This window comes from Kogia breviceps, chromosome 18 (assembly GCF_026419965.1).
Source record: "Kogia breviceps isolate mKogBre1 chromosome 18, mKogBre1 haplotype 1, whole genome shotgun sequence".
Lineage (NCBI taxonomy): Eukaryota > Metazoa > Chordata > Mammalia > Artiodactyla > Physeteridae > Kogia > Kogia breviceps.
The window spans coordinates 46,258,453-46,284,189 of record NC_081327.1 but is presented as its reverse complement, the minus strand read 5'-3'; the positions used below and the strand labels follow the sequence as shown (position 1 = coordinate 46,284,189).

Genomic DNA, 25,737 nt, shown 5'->3' with positions numbered 1-25,737 from the left:
TTCATTTGTTATAATTAATGAACCAACATTAGTATATTATTAACTAAGATCCATAGTTTTTTCAGATTTCCTTCATTTTACTGAATGTCCTTTTTCTGTTCCTGGATTCCATCCAGGAAGCTACATTACATTTAGTCTTCATGTCCCTTTAGGCTCTGCTACAGATTGAATGTCTGTGTCCCCATCAAATTCATAGGTTGAAACCTAATCCCCAGTGCGATGGTATTTGGAGGTAGGGCCTTTGGGAGGTGATCAGGTCAGGAGGGCAGATCCCTCATGAATGTGATTAGTGTTATAAAACGGACCCCAGAAATCTCTCTTGCCCCTTCCACCATGGGAGGACTCAGCGAGAAGACAGCTGTCTAGGAACCAGGACGCAGTTCTTATCAGACACCAGATCTGCTGAAGCCTTGATCTTGGATGCCCCGGCTTCCAAAACTGTGAGAAATAAATATTATTTAAGCCAATAAATATTGTTCATGGGTTGCTGAAGTCCATTCAGCAGCTTGAATGGACTGAGTAAGATGGGCTCTCCTTGGCTGCGGTTTTTCCAGACTTTCCTTGTTTTCGATGACTTTTGCAGTTTTGAGGAGCACTGGTCAGGCATTTTGTAGGATGCTCCTCTACTGGTACATGTCTGGTGTCTGTCATGGTTGGACTGAGGTTATGGGTTTTGGGGAGGGAGACATCAGAGGTAAAAAGGACCATTTTTATCATACCATATCAAGGGTATTATATTAATTTCCTAGGGCTGTGGTAACGAAGTATCACAAACCAAGTGACTTAAAACAACATAAATTTGTTTCTTCACAGTTCTGGAGGCTAGAAGTCTGAAATCAAGGTGTTGGCAAGGACGTGCAGCATCTGAAACCCATAGTGGGGAATCCTTCCTTACTTCTTCCCAGCTTCCTTGACTCACTTGAGCTGCAGCACCTCAACTGCTGCCTCTGTGGTCACGTGACGTTTCTCTCCTCATGTGTCTGTGTCTCTTCGCCTCTTCTTATACGGACACCAGTCACATTGGACTAATGGCCAACGCTACTCTAGTAGGACCCTGTCTTAAGTAATTATATCTGCAAAGACCCGATTTTCAAATAAAGTCCATTCCGAGGTCCTGAGAATGACCTGAATTGGGGGGAGGATGCTATTCAACTCGGTACAGGTACATACCATCAATGTGGTTTTTGACTATTGACGTTGACCTTGATCATCTGACTGAAGTAGCATTTGCCAGGTCTCTCCACTATAATGTGACCCTTTTTCTTTCCCCTTTCCATACTGCACTTTGGAAGGAAGTCACTTGGAAAAGCTCACATTTAGGGAGTGGGAAGTTATGCTGCCTCCCTTGAGGGTGGTGTAGCTACATAATTTATTTGGAATTCTTCTGAATGGGAGACTTGTCTCTTTTCCCCATTTACTACTTTATTCAATCAATCCAGTTACACGTAAAGCTGTATCAGAAGTGTTATCTCATACCCCTGTGGGAAACAACTTGACTGATTAGAGTACAGTGCTTATGAGCAATTCCTTTTGCCTTTAGTCTAATAAACTCCATTCATTTATGTCAGCACCTGTTTCCCCCACCCTCTTCAGTGAGGTCATTTCATATATTTAGAAAGATAGAGTTAGACTGTCTTGTCACAGTCTGCATTCTTTCCTGGGACCCGCCAATCTCCTAAATGATGTTTTTAGAAATTTGCCTGGGGACTTCCCTGGTAGTCCAGTGGGTAAGACTCTGCGTTCCCAATGCAGGGGGCCCAGGTTTGATCCCTGGTGGGGGAACTAGATCCCACATGCATGCCACAACTAAGAGTCCACATGCTGCAACTAAGAAGCCTGCATGCCGCAACTAAAGATCCCGCATGCCACAACGAAGATCCTGCCTGCTGCAACTAAGACCTGGCACAGCCAAAATGAATAAATATTTAAAGAAAGAAAGAAAGAAAGAAATTTGCCTGCACTAAGGTTCACTTTTGGTGTTGTAAAGTTCTATAGGTTATGAAAAATGCATAATGTCATGTATCCACCATTACAGTATCATACAGAATAGCTTTACCACCCTAAAAATCCCTTGTACTACATTTATTCATCACCACTCCCCTGGTCTTGAATCCCTGGCAACCACTGGTCTTTTTACTCCCTCCCTAGTTTTGTCTTTTCAGAATGTGACATGGTTGGAATCAGGGTGTAGTTTTTTCAGAATGACTTCTTTCACTTAGCAATGTATATTTAAGGTTCCTCCATGTCTTTTTGTGACTTGATAGCTTATTTCTATTTTTAGCTGACAAATATTCCATTGTATGAATGGACTGCCGTTGGTTTACCAATTCACCTTTGGATGGACATTTTGGTTGTTTGGTTGTTGACATTTTAGTTTTTGGAGATTATGAAAGCTGCTATAAATATTTGTGCACAGGCTTTTGTATGGACAGAAGCTTTCCTCTCAATTGGGTAAGTATCTAGAAAGGTGATTGCTGGATCTTATGGTAGGATTATGTTTAGCTTTGTAAGAAACTGCCAAACTGTCTTCCAGCGTGACTGTACCATTTTGTATTCTCACCAGCAATGAATGAGAATTCCTGTTGCTCTGTGTCTTCATCAGTATTCGATGTCAGTTTTTAAAATTTTAGTCATCCTAATAGATGTGTAGTGTCATCTTGTTTTGTTTTAATTTGCAATTCTGTGATGACATATGATATTGAGCATCTTTTCATATGCTTATTTGCTATCAGTGTATCTTCTTTAGAGAAATGCCTGTTCAGACCTTTTGCCCATTTTTAAATCAGGTTGTTTGTTTTCTTATTGTTGAGTTTTTTTTTTAATAGATCTTTATTGGATTATAATTGCTCCACAATACCATGTTAGTTTGTGTTGCACAACAAAGCGAATCAGTCATATGCACACACATGTCCCCATATCCCCTCCCTCTTAAGCCTCCCTCCCATCCTCGCTATCCCACCCCTCTAGGTCATCGCAAAGCACTGAGCCGATCTCCCTGTGCTATGCGGCTACTTCTCACCAGCCAACTATTTTACATTCTGTAGTGTATATATGTTGATGCTACTCTCACTTCACCGCAGCTTCGTCCTCCCACCCCATGTCATCAAGTCCATTCTCTATGTTTACCTCTTTATTCCTGCCCTGCAACTAGGTTCATCAGTACCATTTTTTTCTTTTAGATTCCATATATATGCGTTAGCATACGGTATTTGTTTTTCTCTTTCTGACTTACTTCATTCGGTATGACAGACTCTAGGTCCATTCACCTTACTACAAATCACTCAATTTCGTTTCTTTTTATGGCTGAGTAATATTCCATTGCATATATGTGCCACATCTTATTTATCCATTCATCTGTCGATGGACATTTAGGTTGCTTCCATGTCCTGGCTAATGTAAATAGTGCTGTAATGAACATTGTGGTGCATGTCTCTTTTTGAATTATGGTTTTCTCAGGGTATATGCCCAGTAGTGGGATTGCTGGGTCATATGGTAGTTCTAGTTTTAGTTTTTTAAGGAACCTCCATACTGTTTTCCATAGTGGTTGTATCAATTTACATTCCCACCAACAGTGTAGGAGGGTTCCCTTTTCACCACATCTTTTCCAGCATTTATTGTTTCTAGCTTTTTTGATAATGGCCATTATGACCAGTGTGAGGTTATACCTCATTGTAGTTTTGATTTGTATTTCTCTAATAATTAGTGATGTTGAGCATCTTTTCATGTGCCTCTTGGCCCACTGTATGTCTTCTTTGGTGAAATGTCTATTTAGGTCTTCTGCCCATTTTTTAACTGGATTGTTTGTTTTTTGATATTGAGCTCCATGAGCTGTTTGTATATTTTGGAGATTAATCCTTTGTCTGTTGTTTCATTTGCAAATATTTTCTCCCATTCTGAGGGGTGTCTTTTTGTCTTGTTTATAGTTACCTTTGCTGTGCAAAAGCTTTTAAGGTTAATTAAATCCCATTTCTTTATTTTTGTTTTTATTTCTGTTACTCTAGGAGGTGGGTCAAAAAAGATCTTGCTGTGATTTATGTCAAAGAGTGTTTTTCCTATGTTTTCCTCTAAAAGTTTTATAGTGTCTGGTCTTACATTTAGGTCTTTAATCCATTTGGAGTTTATTTTTGTGTATGGTGTTAGGGAGTGTTCTAATTTCATACTTTAACATGTGCCTGTCCAGTTGTCCCAGCACCACTTATTGAAGAGGCTGTCTTTTCTCCATTGTATCTTCTTGCCTCCTTTGTCATAAATTAGGTACCCATATGTGCATGGGTTTATCTCTGGGCATTCTCTCCTGTACCATTGATCTATATTTCTGTTTTTGTGCCAGTACCATACTGTCTTGATTACTGTAGCTTTGTGGTATAGTTTGAAATCAGGGAGCCTGATTCCTCCAACTCCATTGTTCTTTCTCAAGATTGCTTTGGCTATTTGGGTCTTTGTGTTTCCATATGAATTGTAAGATTTTTTGTTCCAATTCTGTGAAGAATGCCATTGGTAGTTTGGTAGGGATTGCATTGAATCTGTAGATGGCTTTGGGTAGTATAGTCATTTTCACAATATTGATTCTTCCAATCCAGGAACATGGTATATTTCTCCATCTGTTTATGTCACCTTTGATTTCTTTCCTCAGTGTTTTATAGTTTTCTGAATACAAGTCTTTCACCTCCTTAGGCAGGTTTACTCAAAGGTATTTTATTCTTTTTGTTGCAATGGTAAATAGGAGTGTTTCCTTAATTTCTCTTTCTGATTTTTCTTGTTGGTGTATAGGAATGCCAGAGATTTCTGTGCATTAATTTTGTATACTGCAACCTTACCAAATTCACTGATTAGTTCTAGTTTTCTGGTGGCAACTTTAGGATTTTCTATGTATAGTATCATGTCATTGGCAAAGAATGACAGTTTTACTTCTTCTTTTCCAATTTGTATTCCTTTTATTTCTTTTCTTCTCTGACTGCTGTGGCTAGGACTTCCAAAACTATGTTGAATAAGAGTGGCAAGAGTGGACATCCTTGTCTTGTTCCTGATCCTAGTGGAAATGCTTTCAGTTTTTCACCATTGAGAATGATGTTAGCTGTGGGTTTGTCATATATGGCCTTTATTATGTTGAGGTAGGTTCCCTCTATGCCCACTTTCTAGAGAGGTTTTATCATAAATGGGTGTTAAATTTTGTCAAAAGCTTTTTCTGCATCTATTGAGATGATCATATGGTTTTTATCCTTAATTTGTTAATGTGGTGTATCACATTGATTGATTTGCATATACTGAAAAATCCTTGCATCCCTGGGATAAATCCCACTTGATCATGATGTATGATCCTTTAAATGTGCTGTTGGATTCTGTTGCTAGTATTTTGTTCAGGATTTTGCATCTCTGTTCATCAGTGATATTGGTCTGTAATTTTCTTTTTGTGTGATATCTTTTTCTGGTTTTGGTGTCAGGGTGATGGTGGCTTTGTAGAATGAATATGGGAGTGTTTCTCCCTCGGCAATATTTTGGAAGAGTTTGAGAAGGATTGGTGTTAGCTCTTCTCTAAATGTTTGATAGAATTTCCCTGGACTTTTGTTTGTTGGAAAATTATTAATTACGGTTTCAATTTCATTACTTGTGATAGGTCTGTTTATATTTTCTAATTCTTCCTGGTTCAGTCTTGGAAAATTGTACCTTTACAAGAATTTGTCCATTTCTTTGTGGTTGTCCATTTTATTGGCATATAGTTGTTCGTAGTAGTCTCTTAAAATCCTTTGTATTTCTGCAGTGTCGGTTGTGATTTCTATTTTTTCATTTCTAATTTTATTGATTTGCGTCCTCTCCCTTTTTTTCTTGATGAGTCTGGCTAAGGGTTTATCAATTTTGTTTATCTTCTCAAAGAACCAGCTTTTAGTTTTATTGATCTTTGCCATTGATTTCTTCATTTCTATTTCATTTATTTCTGCTCTGATCTTTATGATTTCTTTCCTTTTACTGACTTTGGGGTTTCTTTGTTCTTCTTTCTCTAGCTGTTTTAAGTGTAGAGTTAGATTGTTTATTTGAGATTTTTCTTGTTTCTTGAGGTGAGATTGAATTGCTATAAACCTCCCTCTTAGAACTGCTTTTGCTGCGTCCCATAGGTTTTGGTCATTGTGTTTTTGTTGTCATTTGTTTCTATGTTTTTTTTTTTTTTGCTTCTTTGATTTCATCAGTGATCTCTTGGTTATTTAGTAGTGCACTGTTTAGCCTCCATGTATGTGTGTTTTTTACAGTTTTTTTTCCTGTAATTGATTTCCAATTTCATAGTGTTGTGTTCAGAAAAAATACTTGATACAATTTAAATTTTCCAAGGCTTGATTTGTGACCCAAGATGTGATCTATCCTGGAGAATGTTCCATGTGCACTTTAGAAGAAAGTGTATTCTGCCACTTTTGGCTGGAATGTTCCATAAATGTCAATTAGATCTGGTCTATTGTGTCATTTAAAGCTTGTGTTTCCTTATTTATTTTATGTTTGGATGATCTGTCCATTGGTGTAAGTGGGGTGTTAAAGTCCCCTACTATTATTGTGTTGCTGTCGATTTCTCCTTTCATGGTTTTTAGCATTTGTCTTATGTATTGAGGTGCTCCTCTGTTGGGTGCATAAACATTCATAATTGTTATATCTTCTTCTTGGATTGATCCGTTGATCATTATGTAGTGTCCCTCCTTATCTCTTGCAACAGTCTTTATTTTAAAGTCTCTTTTATCTGATATGAGTATTGCTACTCCAGCTTTCTTTTGATTTCCATTTGCATGGAATATCTTTTTCCATCCCTTCACTTTCAGTCTGTATGTGTCCCTAGGTCTGAAGTGGGTCTCTTGTAGACAGCATATATATGGGTCTTGTTCTTGTTTGTATTCAGCCAGTCTGTGTGTTTTGGTTGGGGCATTTAATCCATTTACATTCAAAGTTATCATCAATATGTATGTTCCTATTACCATTTTCTTAATTGTTTTGGGTTTGTTTTTGTGGGTCTTTTTCTTCTCTTGTGTTTTCCGCCTAGAGAAGTTTCTTTAGCATTTGTTGTAAAGCTGATTTGGTGGTGCTGAAATCTCTTAGCTTTTGTTTGTCTGAAAAGCTTTTGACTTCTCCATAGAATCTGAATGAGATCCTTGCTGGGTAGAATAATCTTGGTTGTAGGTTTTTCTCTTTCAGCAATTTAAGTATATCCTTCCACTCCCTTCTGGCCTGCAGAGCTTCCAATGAAAACTCAGCTGATAACCTTATGGGGATTCCTTGGTATGTTATTTTTTGTTTTTCCCTTGCTGCTTTTAATATTTTTTTCTTTGTATTTAATTTTTGTTAGTTTGATATATATGTGTCTTGGTGTGTTTTTCCTGGGGTTTATCCTGTATGGGACTCTCTGTGCTTCCTGTACTTGGGTGACTATTTCCTTTCCCATGTTAGGGAAGTTTTCCACTATAATCTCCTCTAATATTCTCTCAGACCCTTTCTTTTTCTCTTCTTCTTCTGGGACCCCTATAATTCGAATGTTGGTGCGTTTAGTGTTGTCCCAGAGGTCTCTGAGATTGTCTTCCATTCTTTTTTTCTTTATTCTGCTCCTCAGCAGTTATTTCCACCATTTTGTCTTCCGGCTCATTTATTTGTTCTTCTGCCTTCATTATTCTGTTTTTGATTCCTTCTAGTGTAGTTTTCATTTGAGTTATTGTGTTGTTCATCTCTGTTTGTTTGTTCTTTAGTTCTTCTAGATCTTTGTTAAACATTTCTTGTATTTTCTCCATCTGTGCTTCCATTCTATTTCTGAGATTCTGGATTATCTTTACTATCATTACTCTGAATTCTTTTTCAGGTAGATTGCCTATTTCCTCTCCCTTTATTTGGTCTTCTAGGTTTTTACCCTGCTCCTTCATCTGTGACATATTTTTTTGCAGTCTCATTTTTTTTTTTTTTTTATGAGGGGGATTGTGTTCCTGTTTTACGGGTTGTTTGGCCTGAGGCTTCCAACACTGGAGTTCGTAGCCTATTGGGTAGAGCTGGGTCTTGGTGCTGAGATGAGGAACTCTGTGAGACCTCACTCAGATGAATATTCCCAGGGGTCTGAGGTTCTCTGTTAGTGCAGTGGTTTGGACTTGGAGCTCCCACCGCAGGAGCTTCCCCCTGAGTCTGTGTTGGCAAATCAAGATCCCACAAGCCGCGTGGGGTGGCCCCCCCAAGAAAAAAAAGAGAGAACAATAACAAAGTAAAAAATAAAATTAGACTAGGAAACTAACAGATATGTTAGAAAGAATGTAAAAATAAAAATATAGATGAATCAACAACCACAAGGTATGTCAGTACCATAATAGTAAAAAAGAGGAGGAGGGGAAAGAAAAAAAAATAAAGGAGTGGGGGAAAGGCCTTGGCTGTGGAGAGTGGGACCTAAGCAATGGTGAGGTTTGGGTGGTGGGCGGGGCCAATGCTCAGGACCTACAGGGCTGGAAAACCCTGGGGGCTGTGGGCAATGGGGCTTAGGCTCCAGGAACAGAAGGGGCCCAGGCGTGCCCCCTCACCCCTGGTCTCAGAGGGCAGGGCAATCACCCTCTACTCCTCTACTACTCCTCCCAGAGGGCCCCTCTGCCTGCCTCTCCTGATCCCCCCGGCCTCCCTCCTATGCTCCCAAGAACCCACGCAGCCTGGAGGGGCCTTGGAGGGCAGGGGATCGGCCTGGGAGCTCAGCAGGCTCCCCGTGCCCCAGTGGGCGGGGCAATCGCCCTCCACTCCTCTCCTGCCTGTCTTTCCTGATCTCCCCGGCCTCCCTCCTATGCCCCCAAGGACCCACGCAACCTGGAGGAGGCTTGGAGGGCAGGGAATCAGCCTGGGAGCTTAGCAGGCTCCCCGTGCCTGAGTGAGCAGGGCAATTGCCCTCTGCTCCTCTCCTGCTCCTCCTGGAGGGCCCCTCCTGCCTGCCTCTCCTGATCTCCCTGGCCTCAGGGGTGCCGATCTGGTCTGGCCTCCAGTTCTCCTCCCCGCTCGGTCCCCCTACATCCTACCAGTTCACTCTGGGGTTCCTCCTTTCTCCTTGGGGGTTAGAGTCCCCACCAGCAGGCGGCAGGTGCCCTAGTTGTGGGGAGATGCTGACTCCACGTCTTCCCACACTACCATCTTGACTCCTCCTGTTGGGTTTTAAGAGCACATCTAGCATCCAAATCTTGGTTTCTAAAAACTACTCCTGACTAAAAGGAACAGAACTCCTTGGAAAAGCAGTTGATTACTGATCTGGGCAAGGAAAAGACAAGATGAGCCTGGAGCATCTTATGGTACTAGAATGTAAGACAGTGCTCATAAAAAGGTAAGGGCCAGTCTAAAGGGCAGACAAGACTATATGACAGAGGCCCCAAATGACCAAAGCAGGGATAATCTGAACAACAAAATAAATAATGATTGTATTAGATTATAACCTATGGAATAAAAAAATATCCATGTGTCTATATTGGTAATGTACAAATGATTCAGTAAATAAATAAATGAAGCAAAAGGAATGGCTCTTCCTTAGAGAATAATTCTAACTAAATAATATCGAAGAAATAAGAGACACAGAAAATCACTGTTAGAACGCCATGATAACAACAAAGGCAGGCCAGATCCGCCAATGGATGCTAAAAATAATGAGTGAAAGTGAGGTGAAACAGGATATTTGCAGCCATATACTTTCTACCCTGGTATATTTATTAACTACAAAGAGAAAAGTAGTAACTTCACAGTGCAGAAATACCACAGACATGAGCTAAACTAAATGATCAAGGCTATTGCCATCAGTCATAAGACATATTGACCCCTTACACTGCTGATATGATATATTGAGAAGGAAATATCACTTCTGTTGTATTCTTGCCAAAAATGCATGGCCTCCATCTACAGACAACCCACACTGAGGAAAGTTCAATATAGTAACTGATCCATACTCCTCAAAATGTCAAGGTCAGAAAGACAAGTAGAGACTGAGGAACTGTCACAGATTGTAGGAGATGAAGGAGACAGGACAACTAACACCCCAGAAAACCAGAGGACATTAGTGGAAGAACGGGTGAAATCAAATTTGCAGTTTAGTAATGCACCAATTCTCTAATTGTATCAATTAGTATTTTACTAATTCTTAGTTTTGATAATTGTATTGTGGTTATGTACAATGTAAACATTAGTGAAAACTAAGTGAAGAGTATACAGAAACTTTCTGTACTATTTTTGCAGCTTTTCTGTAAGTCTAAAATTATTTCAAGGGACTTCCCTGGTGGTCCAGTGACTAAGACTCTGCTCTCCCAATGCAGAGGACCTGGGTTCGATCCCTGGTCAGGGAACTAGATCTCACAAGCCGCAACTAATAGTTCGCATGCCTCAACTAAAGATCCCACACGCCACAACTAAGACCTGGTGCGATCAAATAAATAAAATAAAATAAATAAATATTTTTAACAAAAATAAATAAATAAAATTATTTTGAAATAAAACGGTAAAAATAATTTGGATACTCACCCTTTATCTGTTAATCATATGAAAATATCTTCCTCTTTCGGCACTCTGGTTGAGTTGATGCGTCTCCGAGCTGGAATGTTAGCTGTTCCTTCCAAAGGCCATTCCTTCTATTGCTCTGTCAGGTCGGCGGCCTCAGGATGGGGAGGTAGACATTAGGATTAGTGGATCCCATGGTCATCTGCCCATTACTGCACCCCCCCTTTGCTAAAAAGTGGATCACTTGGCCTGAGGGGATGGTATGTGATATACCATGTCGGTGGGTCAAACGCTGTGTGAGCCTTCAGATGCTGGTGCTGGCTGAGGCCATGCAGGCAGGAGAGGCTAACCCATACGCATAATATGTACTGTGTTGATTTCAGTCAAGATAAATTGCTCCCTTTCCAGAGTGGAAAGGGTCTGACATGGTCAACTTGTTACCAAGTGGCTGGCTGGTCTCCCTGAGGAATGGTGCCAAGTGGCAGATTCAGTGTCACTGTAGGGTGGACACTCAGCAGTGACAGTAGCTACGTCAGCCTTAGTGAGTGGGTGTCCATACCGGTGGGCCTGTTACTAGCCTCTCCCCTACTGCCACTGTGCCAGTGCTGGGGGGGTCTTTGACAGAGGCTGGCCAATGACTGCTGGCTGAATCACGCTGTTTATTTGGTTAAGTCTCTTCCATGGTAGATGCTCTCTGGTGGGTGTTAACATATGATACGTGTGCTATTAAAACCTCACTTTGTGCCTAGTCCTCAAGGTCCATCTATGTGACTCTTCTCCAAACCTCCTTGACCCTGATATTCCAATCTCCTCATAGGCCCCTGACCAACCAGCCAGGCCATTCACCACTGCTTATGGGCCCATATATATTCTTCTATTGGACCCATTTTCTTTCTACAAAAGGGGATGACCAGGTGCATGACCTGGAGCTGTGCCAGTCGGGAGGATCTCAGGGTTACCCCCAAGTGGGGCTGTAGTACAACGGTCCATCTTCAGCTCAAACCCTCATATTGAGCCAATCCATTCACGAATCAAGCTTCAACTTTTTCCTCCTCCATCAGCTGGTCATAAGAGTTCCCCCATGTGGCTGTAGGTATGAGCTGAGGGAAAGGTACTGGCCAAGCAATGGTGGGTGACATGGGGGTCTGGGCCACCTACTCATGCAGCTCACTTTGCCCTCTGGCCCTGCTTGTGCCCAATATTTTGTCCCCCTTTTTGTTTTGGACCTGCCTGACTTTATGACTTGGGGGGTCTGATAGAAGACAGCTCATGACAGCCAGCTCTGGCCACATGATCACTCAATGGTATCTTGTGGTCACACTCATCATCTTAACCAGGACCCAGCAGTGGGCCGGGGCAGTTTTTTGTACAGTGTGTAGGTCTCTGTTGCAGATGTCATGACCCTGCTCCAGAACCTTAGGGATCTCTATCATGGCTCTTCTTTTTAGGGTTTGCCACAAAACTCTACCTGGCATCTCTCCTCCATCCGTAGATACCACTAGTACCAACAGCTACATGTGGCTAACGGCTACCATGTTGGAAAGCACAGATACAGAACATTTCTATCCGTTCAGCAAGTGTATTAGACAGTACCACATCTAGATCTAACAGTTTACAAGAAGTACGGAGGCTGGAGAAATATATTAAACAATCTCACAAGGATACAATCATCCAAAAACAGAATGCGGAAAATTCTACAGAACAAGTGACCCAGTTTCTTTCACAAATAAATGTCATGGAAGAATGGGGGAGAGGGAAACTGTTGTAGATTAAGAGGCTTATGAGACACATTAACCAAATGCATTGTGTGGACTTTCCCTGGATCTTGATTTGAACTAACCAACTGTAAAAGAGATGTTTTTTGAGATAAGACAGTTAAGCAACACACTGAGAGTGGAAATGTGGGCTCATTCAAATGTGGTTGGGGAGAAGGACCCAAGTAGGAGTTTGTATTCCTGGTTTGACTGGGAAGAAAAACAAAGCCAGAAATAGCTTTATCTCAATAATGTTAGCAACACGCTTCTACAAATTTGCTGTGGGAGGAAAACAGAGCTTGGAATACTTTCAAGAGCAGCAGCCACATCACTCCCCTTGATCCTGGGATATGCCCAGTGCGAGAGTGGAGACAAAGGGATGCGACAGTCTTTTCCTTCGCTTGTCTGGCAAACTGCTGCTCATCCTTAGCACTCCTCTTCCAGGAAGTCTTCCTGGCTTGCCTTACTGCCCTACCCCATCCTAACCCCCAACAGCCTCCCTGGGCTTTCCTCCTCATAGCCCAGATCAAGGCCTACCCTAACTGTGACACCGGAGCTGGGACTTGCAGGGTGAGAAAGATCAAGGGTGTGTTCCAAGCCCCTGAGCCTTGCTGGAGCTCTGGGTATTTGGACCACAAGAAGCCACTGCATAGTCTTAAGCCAGGAAGTGGCGGCTGTTCTGTTTCCCTTTGTGCTCGGTAAGCCTCACCTCTCCTTTAAGGATTAATATCCAAAATTTATAAGCAACTCAGGCAGCTCAATAACAAAAAAACAAACAACCCAATCCAAAAATGGGCAGAAGAACTAAATAGACATTTCTCCAAAGAAGATATACAGATTGCCAACAAACACATGAAAGAATGCTCAACATCATTAATCATTAGAGAAATGCAAATCAAAACTACAATAAGATATCATCTCACACCGGTCAGATTGGCCATCATCAAAAACTCTAGAAACAATAAATGCTGGAGAGGGTGTGGAGAAAAGGGAACACTCTTGCACTGTTGGTGGGAATGTAAAATGATACAGCCACTATGGAGAACAGTATGGAGGTTCCTTAAAAAACTACAAATAGAACTACCATATGACCCAGCAATCCCACTACTGGGCATATACCCTGAGAAAACCATAATTCAAAAAGAGTCATGTACCAAAATGTTTACTGCAGCTCTATTTACGATAGCCAGGACATGGAAGCAACCTAAGTGTCCATCGACAGATGAATGGATAAAGAAGATGTGGCACATATATACAATGGAATATTACTCAGCCATAAAAAGAAATGAAACTGAGTTATTTGTAATGAGGTGGATAGACCTGGAGTCTGTCATACAGAGTGAAGTAAGTCAGAAGGATAAAAACAAATACCGTATGCTAACACATATATATGGAATCTAAAAAAAAAAAAAAATGTCATGAAGAGATTAGTGGTAGCATGGGAATAAAACACAGACCTACTAGAGCATGGACTTGAGGATATGGGGAGGGGGAAGGGTAAGCTGTGACGAAGTGAGAGAGTGGCAGGGACATATACACACTACCAAATGTAAATTAGATAGCTAGTGGGAAACTGCAGCATAGCACAGGGAGTTCACCTCTGTGCTTTGTGACCACCTAGAGGGGTGGGATAGGGAGGGTGGGAGGGAGGGTGACACAAGAGGGAAGAGTTATGGGAACATATGTATATGTATAACTGATTCACTTTGTTGTAAAGGAGAAACTAACACACTATTGTAAAACAGTTATACTCAAATAAAGATGTTAAAAAAAAAATTAAAAAAAAAAATTAAAAAAAAAAAAAAAAGAAGTACTGACTCAGCGAGGGCTGGCAGGGCCACCTTAAGGCTGTGCCACCTTAAGCAGCCCTGCCCCCAGCACAACCAATAGGCTGGGGTAGTCACCGGCTGTGGCCCAGCTATGGCCAGCCTGCTCCGGGCTGCAACTTGGGGGATGTTCCCCTGGAGGGGCTACTGCTCCAGGGGGATGCAGGTAGGTGGGAGGGGAGGAGCCCCTTAGAGGGTGGGGGGCCCCCGATGCCGAGTTCCGGCCAGACTCTGTGCTGCCCCAGCACCAGGAGACCTTGAGCAGAGGCTCGCTGGGCTCATCCCAGGTCAAATGTGGGTGTTCAGTGAGCTGGGCCGAAGCCCTCACAGCTGCCAATGAGTGGGGCTGGGGGGTGTCAACTGAAAGATTTGTGGACTCTAGGGCACCCCTTTGAGGCCCCAGAATACACACACATTTTGAAAGAATGCCTGGGAGGCAAGGAGCTGGGTTCTAGGCCAGGCCCTGTCCTGGACTTGCTGGCCTCTTTTCCTCATCTGTAAAATGGGAAGAAATCCCCAGAAGGGCTCCAAGAGCCCTATGAGCCCCCGGCCAAGGCGGGGTAGGGGTGTGGGTGCCTCTGTTCACAGGCAATGGAACCCCCACTCCCACCCCTCCCACTGGCCAGGTGGCTCCAGGTATCTTTGAGTGACCCTGCCAATGTGTTTCTCCCCTGCAGGGCGAACTCAGCGAGGGCTTTTTGGAGGCTCTGAAGGCAGTTGTGGGGAGCCCCCATGTGTCTATTGCTGCTGCGGTCCGAGAGCAGCACGGGCACGATGAGTCAATGCACAGGTGGGCTCCGCCACCCCCCTGCATCAGAACCCCTGGCTGGGAGTGAGGGTCCTGGGTTATCTTCTGCCCCTCAAACCCCACCATCTGTTTTTGGGTGCTCTGGCATTCTCCACCTCTCCTCTATGACCCCAGAAGGGTGTTCTCTGCCCCTCGCCCACTGTGCAGCCTCAGGCCCTGCAATACCTTCAAACTTGAGCAGGACCAGAGGGTACCACACACCCCTACCTTGCTGAGGGTCTGGTTCCAGGTGCCAACCTCCAGATGCTGTGGTGTGGCCCCAGAATGTGGAGCAGGTCAGCAGGCTGGCAGCCCTGTGCTATGGCCAAGGTGTTCCCATCATCCCATTCGGCTCAGGCACCGGGCTTGAGGGCGGAGTCTGTGCCACGCAGGTATGTATAGTGGGTGACCTCCTCCCCTGGCCAGGCTCTAGTCCCACCACTCTGGCAGCTGCCTCCTCCACCACACCAGCCTGGCTGGCCAGGTCCAGCCCTCCTTACCTGCCGTCCTGGGGCTCTGGTCTGGCCGCTGGGAAGTCGGCCACGAGCTGGGGTCCTGGGGGCTGTGTCCTGGCGAAAGATCTAGGTCAGTGACCACTTGAAAGCCCTTCGCCAGGGCGGCGTCTGTGTCAACCTGACCCACATGGACCGAATCCTGGAGCTGAATCCGGAAGACTTCTCTGTGGTGGTGGAGCCCGGCGTCACCCGCAAAGCCCTCAACACCCACCTGCGCGACAGCGGCCTCTGGTTCCCTGTGGGTAGGCTGGGGCTCCAGGACTTTCCTGGGCCTGGAGGGCTCCCTGGTGGCAGGGGTGTTTCTGGGGCTTGGCGGGACCCCTCTGCCCACGGGCACCCGCCCCAGGCTTCCTTCTGCCTGCCCTCCACCCTCCAGACCCAGGTGCAGACGCCTCTCTCTGCGGCATGGTGGCTACCAGCGCCTCGGGCACCAACGCTGTGCGTTACGGCACCATGCGCGACAACGTGCTGAACCTGGAGGTGGTGCTGCCGGGAGGGCGGTTGCTTCACACCGCGGGCCCCGGCCGTCACTTCCGGTGAGCGCCCCCTACCGACGGCGACGGGGGCTTCCTGGAGAGGCGGGTCATGAAACTGCCCTGTGGGCAAAAGCTGGTGGTTCGGAGGCTGATTTGGGCTGTGCCAGGGAACGGCTGCCTGGGTGGCAGTCTGCACGGAGGCGGGTCAGCCCAGACCTCAGGCTCAGCTCCCCACCTGGCTACTGGCCAGAAATCCGTCGTCACGTGGCCTGGGCACTCACCTACCTCATGTCCCCGGGGACCCAGGAAGAGCGCAGCTGGCTACAACCTCACCGGGCTGTTTGTGGGCTCCGAGGGGACGCTGGGCCTCATCACAGCCGCCACACTGCGCCTGCACCCTGCCCCTGAGGCCACGGTGGCCGCCACCTGTGCTTTCCCCAGCGTCCAGGCGGCCGTGGACAGCACTGTACACATCCTCCAGGCTGCAGTGCCCGTGGCCCGCATTGGTGAGCCTGGGATTGGGCCGTCCAGATGGGCTCCCCGGAGGAGGCTCCCTTTGAAGGCCACGCGTCACCTCATGTGGCCTCTCCTTGGTCCCAGAGTTCCTGGATGACGTCATGATGGACGCCTGCAACAGGCATAGCAAGCTGAACTGCTGCGTGGCGCCCACGCTCTTCCTCGAGTTCCACGGCTCCGAGCAGGCGCTGGCAGAGCAGGTGCAGCGCACAGGTGTGCTGGGGTGCTGTGGTGCTGGGGGGAGGCGGGGCGGGGCCCGGGCTGCCCCAGAGTAGGGCATGGTGTCAACCCCCCGCCCCTGACAGAGGAGATCATCCGGCACAACGGAGGCTCTCACTTCTCCTGGGCCAAGGAGGCGGAGGAGCGCAGCCGGCTCTGGGCAGCGCGGCACAACGCCTGGTACGCTGCCCTGGCGCTGCGGCCGGGCTGCAAGGTGAGCGGGCTGGGGTGAACGCGGGAGCCTTTCCTCAGCCGACTGCCCTATTGTCCAGGGCAGCAGGCAGAGGCCCCCGCGGGCAGGACTGCTAAATCCTCGGGAGGGAGCCCCTGCCCCGAGCCAGGCCCTGGGTGCAGGGACCCAGCAGGGGCAGTGTAAACACAGAAGGCAGACTTCCTGGAGGAAGAGGTGGTGAAGCGGAAGGTGGTAGCCAACAGGAAGGAGAGGCTGGGCTCCAGGGCCTGGGGGCTCTGCACGGTAGCGGGGGTGGGGAGCAAGATGAGAGCCCTGGGAGCCTAGCCGGGCCAGTCGCCTTGTTGCACAGAGGAAACTGAGGCTTAGAGACAGCAGGCACGTTCATGTGAGAGGCCGAGCCCCCTGAGCCCATTCGTACCCTTGACCCCTTACCTCCCGAGCAGGCTGGGTGAGGGAGGGAAGCTCACCGGCCTGCCCCGACTCAGGGCTATTCCACCGACGTGTGTGTGCCCATCTCCCGGCTGCCGGAGATCCTGGTGCAGACCAAGGAGGACCTGGAGGCCTCGGGACTCACAGGTTCTGCCTGCCCCATGCGGGGCGCGGTGGGAGGGTGGGGGCGGGGCGGGGGCAGCAGCTCTGTCCTCTGGGCCCCCAGGAACCATCGTTGGGCACGTGGGTGACGGCAATTTCCACTGCATCCTGGTGGTAGACCCGGAGGACCACGAGGAGCTCCTCAGGGTCAAGGCCTTTGCAGAACAGCTGGTCAGGTAAGGGCAAAGCGGGAAGCAGGGTGGGGAAGAGCTGAGGGAAGTGGGAGGGGCACCCACTGAGGACCTCTTCCCGCTGCTTCCCAGGCGAGCACTGGCACTCCATGGCACGTGCACAGGGGAACATGGCATCGGTCTGGGCAAGCGGCAGCTGCTGCAGGAGGAGGTGGGCACGGTGGGCATTGAGACCATGCGGCAGCTCAAGGCCATGCTGGACCCCCGAGGCCTCATGAACCCAGGCAAGGTGCTGTGAGGGGCTCGGAGCAGCTGGCCCACAAGCCCCCAGAGAGTGGCAACTCCCATCCCGGAACCTGTTTTCCCACAGAACAGTGCTGCCTTTGCCTAGACCCTGCAGGGGTCTTTGCCAGCCCGCTAGCCCTTTTATCCAAGCCGAGGCCAGAGAGAAGAGGGAGGAGCCTAGTCGGCCGTCTTCTCCCTGGCCCTCTTGCTGGCCTCAGGAGCCTTTGGTCCAGTAAATGGCTCAGGGTCATTCCCGGTGAAGCTGCTTGCCCATGTCCATCATCACTTACCACAGACTCCCCCACTGAGCCCCAACTGGGCTCTAGAACATTCTGAACATGTCCTTCAAGTGGCTGCTACCAACCACTGCAAATGGAAGTGATTTTCCTGGTACTACACCTCTCCACAGTGTGATGTGTTATACTACCAGCTTTTTTGCCCTCAACCTTAGGGCCTGCCCCTGCCTTGGTCAGGATTCCTGATCAGAGGACCTTGTCGGGGTTACCCTGGCAGTTGTTCCCCCTAAGCCCACGAGAGGGCGCCCGACACCTCAAAGCTTAGACACCAGTATATACTTGGGGCAGTGGTGCCCAGCACTCACCTCTGCAGGGACCTGCAGCTCTCAGCTCTGGGCCCCCCACTTCCCAGGGTCTAGCAGGTGCCTGGAGTCCTGGAAACCAGTCTCTAAGCTCTCCACTCCCCTGCAGATCCCAGGAGCCTCTAGTGCAGGCCCATCTCCCTCACCCCAAGGCCTTGGCCCTTAGGAAAGGGGCTGAGCGAGGGGCGCAGGGGAGCCAGCGGCACACTCCATCTCACCTCACTCCCATTCTCTCAAGCCACCTCTGAGCTCCTTCCCTGCCTCCACCCCCTCCACCCCTCCCCACCTCTCCCCTGAGCTGTTCAGGCAGCCCCTCTGGCTCCTGAGACCAGCTCGGTTCTTGGAACCCCTCCTCTCTGCTAACTCGGGGCTGAGCCCTGAGTTCGCTCCTCTGTGACATTTCCGTTCCTTGGATGTGCCAGGGGGTGGTGTGGGGCAAGTCCCATGGGCCCTCCCCCACAAGCACCCAATAAAGCAGACTCGAACCATCTAACCATCAGCCACCAGTGCCCTCCCCTCCACGCAGGCTCCCCGCCACCAGCAGCCCCCCGCCCCCCCCGGGGCAGCATTCTGCAGGGGCAGGCTCCTCCCCTACAGGGCAGGGCTTGTCTCTGATGTGCCCCTCAGTGCCTGGCTAGTAGGTGTTCAGCAAATGGCCACTTCCCCACAATTCTTTACTAGGAAAAACTCCAAACACGCAGGAGAGTTGAAAGAACAAGTACACTGTTCACTGAAATACCAGCCACTGAAAAGTCAACAATGAATATTTTTGCCTTACTTGCTTCGTGCGTGTATTTTTCGGGGAACCATTTGGAACTGAGTTACAAATTTGTTGACATCATTCACCTACCTAATTGAGCATCTATTCCCTAGGAATATAAGGACCTAAAAGCCTCGACACCATTAAATGGCTCCTAGATGACTGGTTTTAGTGAGGTGCCCCTTTCCAGGAAGCCCCCGCCCCGCCAAGTGTGCTGGGCCCTTAGCAGAGACACTGGGTAGAACCCACCTCCCAGTTCCTGCCAATTCCCTCCCCTCCTGGAAAGGCAGAGTTAAGGAGACCTGTTGGGATGGAGGATGACAGACACCAGTTCCGACTGGAAAGCCCGGACGACCCCGGTCCTACCCCCGCCCAGGAGCTGGCAATCTGGCTCTGAATTTGGAGGAGACGGTAACCAGCAGAGGGCTGCAGTGTGCCAGGTGGGAGTGAAGTCGCTGGGGGTGGGATAGGCACCAGCCCCAGGAGCCTGGAATAGCAGCCGGCGTGGGCTCCAGCCCTGCCCCACCCAGCTCGACCCCTCAGCTCACCCAGGGCACTGCCAAGGCTGGCAGGCCCAGGCCACCGAAGTGGGCACAGAGGCCTCCTCCGCCTGCAGGCCCAGGGGTCAGGCAAGGAGATCCTCAGGGCCAGCTTTGCTGGAGGAATTAAATATAGAACAGGCAGACATAGTTGCCAGGCAGAAGCAGGAGGTGCTGTGAATAGAACAGTGCTCTTTGCGGTGACAAAGCCACGAGCGAGCCTGCTAAGCACGTGCCAGGGGCTTCTGGGCAGATCCTCTGACCCTCACGGTGGCCTCTGAGCTGCGTGACTTTGTTCCCACTTCACGTGTGGGGCATCTGAAGTTCAGATGAAGTCCTTTCCCCAGCGTGGTTCTGCCAGGCAGAGGAGCCCCATACAGACAGTTTAGAGCCCAGGTTTTTGCCACCATGGTGACTGCGGGTCCCCGGGGACCACACCCCACAAGCTCAGACCCACCAACTCCTCTTGAGTATTTCTCTGAAATGCTGAGCGTGCCAGTCAGTGCCTTGGCTCACATTTGCCCACCAGCCTGCAATGCCCTTGTACAGAGCACATGCTTCAGCAAGTGTCTGACAGAAGACAACAGCGGAGCCTGGGCCCGGTGGGGTCAGAGCCCATAGAAGCAGCAGCACACAGGAGGCCCGAGAAGGGGCGGAGCAGGCGTATTCCTCCACAGCTTCCTTCACAGGCTCTGTAAGAGGCTCTGGAATGCTGCTCTGGGAGCCGGTCTGGCACAGGGACAGAGGCCAGGTGTGCACTGCTACCTGCTGCCCTGAGCCTCCCACCCAGCCCAACGGGTGCCAACTCTTGTGAGCCCTGAGTGGCTGGTTCTAGTTCAAGGGCTCTGGGCTGGCTTAGCCCCAAAGCAGGGCCTCTTTCTGGGCCTCAGTGAAGGATGCCCATGAGTCAGCACTGAGATGTGGCCGGAGCAACAGGAAGGGCAGGGTGTGGAACGGGGAGCTAGGGACCGGGCGGGGGGCGGTCTGGGCCGACGCCTGGAAGAACCCGCATCCTTGCAGCCTCCATCCGCTGCAAGGTCTTTGCCCTGCAGATCTTTCCAGAAGAGTTCTGTCACGACCACTCCACAGGTGATGGCAGATAGATTCCACGAGGTCTGAATGGGTCGTAAAAGCTGCGGGACTCCGGCCTCACCTGCCACGTTCCCTCACCCAGGCGTGACCGCTGAGAACCACATCACACACCTGTAGCCCCGACGCCAGCCTGAAGAAAGGCTAAGGAGGTAGGCAAGGGAGCAGGGGACAGACCTTCAACGCCCATTTCTTGATTGTGTAACAATACTTGATTAAAATGAAGTCACACAGTGCATCTTTTATTAGACATTATTTTAATACCATATCAAAACACCTTGACTAATGAAGAAAGCCTTTTCCCCCAGCTTTGAAGGTATTTTTAAACATTTTATAAGGTTTTTTTTTTTTTTTTTATTTTAAAATATAAATACAGAAACCTATCTTGCAGGGGCTGATGCCACATGTGAACATCAATGGCTAGAATGTTCTCAAACAGAATGCCTGAAAACAGGGGCAGCTGTACATATCCCTTTAATAAGTCTTTTGTTTGTCTAGGTTTTCTGGAAAAAAAAAATCCACAAGGGTCTAAGAAAAACGTTCAGGCATTTTTGCAGGACACTTGTGATTGTTAAATCCTCTGAACTGACCAGAACCAGGAGGGAAGAGGGGAGGAGAAATGGAAAGGAGGCGGGGAGAAGGTCCTCTGTGGGTTGGTTTTTGGCAATGAAGTCAAGATATCAGGGTCCCAAGGGGAGAAAAGTGCAAAACCAAGCCAGAAAATTGGGGAAAAAACCAAACGAACAACAACAACAAAAAAAAAAACCAAGGCAGAGCGGTTGATGGAGAGACCGCCGGGTGCCGGGCACAGGAGGGCTGTGAGCTCTGCTCTGCGAGTGGCGAGAACCCGGCTCTGGTCGTTTTGTCACTGAGTGGGGTTCTGGCCGGGCAGCAGACGGCAATCTGTAAACATCACGAGGGAAAACACCAGTCGACACTAGACATTTTTTTTTTATAATTTTTTTTTTTTTTGTAAACACTTTAGAGACAGACCCACAACGCCTTTCAAAGGTGAAAAAGAAAATGCCCTTTCCCTCCTGAGATGAGGATGAGGGGAAGGATATTGGGTGATTCTTTCTTCTCTCAAACTCGCTCTCATTCAATCTGGTGTCCTCAGGGAGAAAGGGAGAACCATTCTCTGGAAGTCAGTGCAGGAGGGGTGCCCTGTTCCCACTGGTGTCCCCAGCTCAGCTCTGCCCCAGTGTCCGAAGCCTCCTCTCAGGAACGGGGGCCTGGCTGTCCCTGTGGGGACCGTAAGATGTAAGTCGTGCTCCATCAGGCCCGAGGCCAGCCGCGTGCATCCTGCTGAGGCCGGGCAGGGGCACCTGTGGTTCCGGTCTGGGGGGCCCCGAAGCCAAACATCACGCCGGGAATTTGGACCTGCAGCCAGCACCAGGCTCCACTCCCCCTGCCTCACTATTCCCCCCTCGCCTTTTCTTCACCCCACGTCCTCAGTTTTTTAGGGGAAGGTAAAAAGGGCAAATGTCCCTGAATAGTTTGACATCATCAGCTGTTCTGGGAGTTTACTTGGAATAAATAAAATAAACCTAACAAAGAACAAAAGAAAACAAAAAATGAGAGAAAGAGGGAGAGGGGGAGAGAGAGGGAGGGAAAGGGGGGGAGGGAGAGAGAGAGAGAGAGAGAGAGAGAGAGAGAGTGCAAAAGAGGGCCCCAAATCCTTGGATTCTCGTGAGATGAGGCAGGTTTTGGTTTCTCTGGGGGTTTGGTTTGTTTGGCAGAAAACAGAAAAGTGCCAGCCCAGGACTCAGGAGGGACAGGTAGGATGGGGACAGGAGAGAATGGTCAGCAGTAAGGCAGGGTGCCTGGGGGAGAAACTGAGGTCGGACGACGGTGACAGGGGAGCACATGTGCACGTCTCGGGAGGAAGCTGGTTGTGCTGGTCTGCTGTGCGAACAGGGACTTGGGTGGCGGGGCCCCAGGTCTGGCCTGGGGGCCTCAGATTCATCTGGAAGGGGGTGAGGGCGGTGGGTGCAGGCGGGAAGAACCAGCCAAGAGGTGGCTGCTGACAAGCGCTGCAGGGAACGAGGTGCCGTTCCACACTCAGTCTTGTCCAATGAGTGTGCTGTCCACGCGGGGACGCAAGCCCCGTCCCCAAAGAAGCAGCAGAGACTCCCACGCCACCGAGGGGCCAGGATCTGCCCCGGCCCCACAGCGAGCACGAGGCACAGCTGGGGTGCATCCTGTCCCAGGGCCTGTGCTGCTTCTCCTGCCCAGCACTTTCCAAGGGACCTTCCTGAACCTTCCTTGGGGAGATTCGCCCTAGACACGGGGAAACACAAGGGGCCTTCCTCCAACTCACCTTCCGCTACCCAGCAGGTTCTTGCTCGCAACGTGCGAGTCTGGACTCTCATCCTTCCCAGGAACCCTCCCCACCCCACGGAACCCCTGCTGCTGAGATGCTCCCCTCTCCCCCGACCCCTCTTGGCCGGGGGAGGCGGGGTGCGGGATGCCGTGAGGGCAGCTCAGCCCCCCTCTCCGCCTCCAGGCCCCAGAGCGACGCGATCCTAACCACGGGCTCACCTTTGAGAGGAGTCAGCAAGCGAGCCCAGCAGGGTCAGTCCGCGGGGTGTTCTGGACAAGATCTGTTCACTTCAAACCACGAGTCTATGCAACTGAAGGGAGACGGCAAGGGAGGCACATCACCGGCTGGCCAGGCCGCTCCCTGGGGGCCAGCTCCAAGGGTCGGGTCTCTGGGCAGGGGATGCCTGACGCTCACCTGCAGGGACCCCACATACCCACTGTCTGCTAGCAGAAGGGAGGACACCCAGGGGGGTCCTGGCGCAGCCAGAGTCCTGGTGCAGTGCGTATGGGCTTGGGGTGGACCTATGTGCTGCAGGATACAGGGAGTGTGGCCTCGAGAGGGACGAGGCCTCAGGGGCAGGGAGCTCAGGAGGATGGCAACAGCTACGGGTCAGAGGGTGAGAGTGGGGGGCTGCACAGGGCAGCCAGTCAACTATTCCAAGGCGTAAAGGGCAAAGAAGTAGGAACAAAGCCCTGGCAGGCTGGTCATCGCCCTGAGTAAGCCTGCTCCTGAGTCACAGGAACAGCCTGAGGCTCCCTCCCTGGTGTCCCTCTCAGGAGACCCCCAAGCTCTACCTGGCTTGGCTGGCTGTGGTGGGCAGCCAGCATGTAGCCCCCCTTCCTGGAGAAGGTGGGCCAGGGGAGGACTGGCCCTGTGGCTTAGTGACGTTGCTCAGGAGAGCCAGACAAGAGGCTAGCAGGGAAATCCTGGTCTCTAGTGTTTACAGAAAGCACTGTCTGAACAGAGAGGGAACAGAAATTGGCCCAAGACAGCTTTCTGTAAAACATCTGGGTATTTTCAAAACAGGAACCAGACAGATCATTTGCATAAGTCTCTCCCAGAGCTGAAGACTCCCTTCTTCTGGCTCCGGTCAATGCTTCCCTGGGACACTGGAGCCCTGGGTGCTGCGCCCAGGCCAAGACCCCCTCCCCCCAGGCCTCACTTGCGCCTTTCTGACACCAGCCACATCCGTGTGCTGCCCCGTGGCCAGTGGCCCCGTGAGTCAGGCTTTGGCAAAGGCTGTGTGTCAGGAAGCAGCTCTGGGGCTCCAGGGGCCGAGAACAGGTGGAGGCCACGGGCAGCACAGAGTGTCCTCCCGTCCTGGGTAAGGAGGTGTCTTCTTTCCAGTTGGAAACAAGAATGAGGCTCATGCTGGAGCCTGAGGGCGAATCTCAGCCCTGCTAATTATAGCGGCTCATAGCACTGGGGCCCACAGGTAGTGGCTCTTCCTGCCTGCTAGGCCACTGGGGAGGAGGGGTGGGGCCAGGGCGGCCAGCATGCCCCTCCGTGCTGACCACCCCCCACCACCACCAGACCAGGGTCTGCACGCCGGAGCAGAGAGGCTCACACAGATGGATGGGGACTCAACCTTCCAGGGGGCAGGGGCTCCACAGGCCTCCCCGTCGGCCCCGCCACCCAGGCTCTGCGCTCAGCACGTCCAGAACTCCCCACCTGCTGACCTCTGCCTCGACTCCACTCAGAGTGCTGGGGGACGGGGTGGCTAGTGACAGTCTGCCCTTCTCTCCCCCCACCCACAGGGAAGGGGCCCTCTGGGGTCTGGGGTGCAGCGAAGCTGGCCCTGCCGGCCCTCTCGTACCTTTTGTGATAAATGCACAGGCAGGGAAGCCTGGCTATCGTGTCCCCCTGAAGCAGCTCCTCCAGGCAGATCACACACTCACCCGCATCTTTAGTCAGCACGTCATCTGCAAAGGGGGGACAGGGGAGAGCGGGGGGTCAGTCACTAGCAGGCAGGGATCTAGGAGCTGCTTGGGACTGCGTGGGTCACCCGAGGCGGCAAAAGCCCAAGAGGGACCTTGACATGAAGGTCCTCACTGTGGACACAAGACATGCAAACCACACGCTAACTACCTGCAGACAAAATGGGATTAATCACCAAGTAAACAGCCCAGGCGATGAAGGACGATAAAGGCTTGGAGAGGAGGAGACATGCAGCAGAGGCAGCACGAGATAGAATGGTTCCCTGAACAGACTTTCCCCCTAAACATACACACAGAGCAGGTGCACTGGATTTCTGGTTTGGAAAAAAATGGTGACGAGGAGAGTGGTACGAGGCAAGGGTGAAGGGGAGAAACAGGTACCCCAGCAAATACGCGTACATGTGTGTCCACGGCAGCATTATTCACAAGAGCCAAAGGTGGGAACAACCCAAATGTCCGCCAGCAGATGAATGGAGAAATGAACCGCGTGGACCCACACAACGGCGTATCCACTCAGCCGGGAAAGGGGTGAAGAGCTGACGCCTGCTGCAACGTGAATGCACCTCGAAAACTTGGTGCTGGTGGAAGGAGCCAGATGCAAAAGGCCACCTGCTGTATGATCCCGTTTATGTGAAATGTACAGAAGAGGCAAATTCAGAGACAAAAAAGTAGGCCAGGGGCTGGGGGCAGTAGGTCAGAGGCCCCGGTATGCAGGCCTCTCACTGTCGTGGCCTCTCCCA

General features: G+C 49.6%; 3 protein-coding genes across 4 annotated transcripts in view; 1 reads left to right on the top strand and 2 right to left on the bottom strand.

Moving 5' to 3' along the window:
• Nucleotides 1-10,585, bottom strand: part of ZFP1 (ZFP1 zinc finger protein) — a 59,552-nt gene extending 48,967 nt beyond the window's left edge. Inside the window, exon 1 of the mRNA XM_067018551.1 lies at nucleotides 10,483-10,585. The gene's annotated coding sequence lies outside the window, so the exon portion shown is untranslated. The remainder of the gene's footprint in view (nucleotides 1-10,482) is intronic.
• A 3,506-nt stretch (nucleotides 10,586-14,091) lies between these two features.
• LDHD (lactate dehydrogenase D) lies at nucleotides 14,092-19,126 on the top strand. The gene is made up of 11 exons (XM_059043749.2): nucleotides 14,092-14,204; nucleotides 14,716-14,828; nucleotides 15,076-15,217; nucleotides 15,441-15,582; nucleotides 15,717-15,876; nucleotides 16,123-16,322; nucleotides 16,417-16,545; nucleotides 16,638-16,765; nucleotides 17,230-17,320; nucleotides 17,400-17,511; nucleotides 17,599-19,126. Exons 1-11 carry the CDS (start codon nucleotides 14,133-14,135, stop codon nucleotides 17,762-17,764), a joined length of 1,455 nt encoding a protein of 484 aa, XP_058899732.1. The 5' UTR covers nucleotides 14,092-14,132; the 3' UTR covers nucleotides 17,765-19,126.
• A 1,851-nt stretch (nucleotides 19,127-20,977) lies between these two features.
• The window catches only part of ZNRF1 (zinc and ring finger 1), a 102,853-nt gene continuing 98,093 nt past the window's right edge, over nucleotides 20,978-25,737 (bottom strand). The window contains exons 3-5 of one of the 2 annotated variants that reach the window (XM_059043770.2): nucleotides 24,877-24,982; nucleotides 23,279-23,370; nucleotides 20,978-21,640 (exon numbers count right to left, since the gene is read on the bottom strand). In XM_059043770.2, the coding sequence (XP_058899753.1) occupies nucleotides 23,313-23,370; nucleotides 24,877-24,982 (164 nt within the window). In that variant the 3' untranslated portion in view covers nucleotides 20,978-21,640; nucleotides 23,279-23,312. Of the gene's footprint in view, nucleotides 21,980-23,278; nucleotides 23,371-24,876; nucleotides 24,983-25,737 lie in introns of both variants that reach the window. The other variant, XM_059043769.2, reaches the window with a different exon arrangement.

Excerpts from the sequence above, each read along its gene's own strand:
- LDHD (XM_059043749.2), top strand. The coding sequence starts at position 14,133 with ATGGCCAGCCTGCTCCGGGCTGCAACTTGGGGGATGTTCCCCTGGAGG. Across the intron at positions 14,829-15,075 it reads CACGATGAGTCAATGCACAG|GTGCCAACCTCCAGATGCTG; the intron begins GTGGGCTCCGCC and ends GTCTGGTTCCAG. Across the intron at positions 17,512-17,598 it reads TTTGCAGAACAGCTGGTCAG|GCGAGCACTGGCACTCCATG; the intron begins GTAAGGGCAAAG and ends GCTGCTTCCCAG.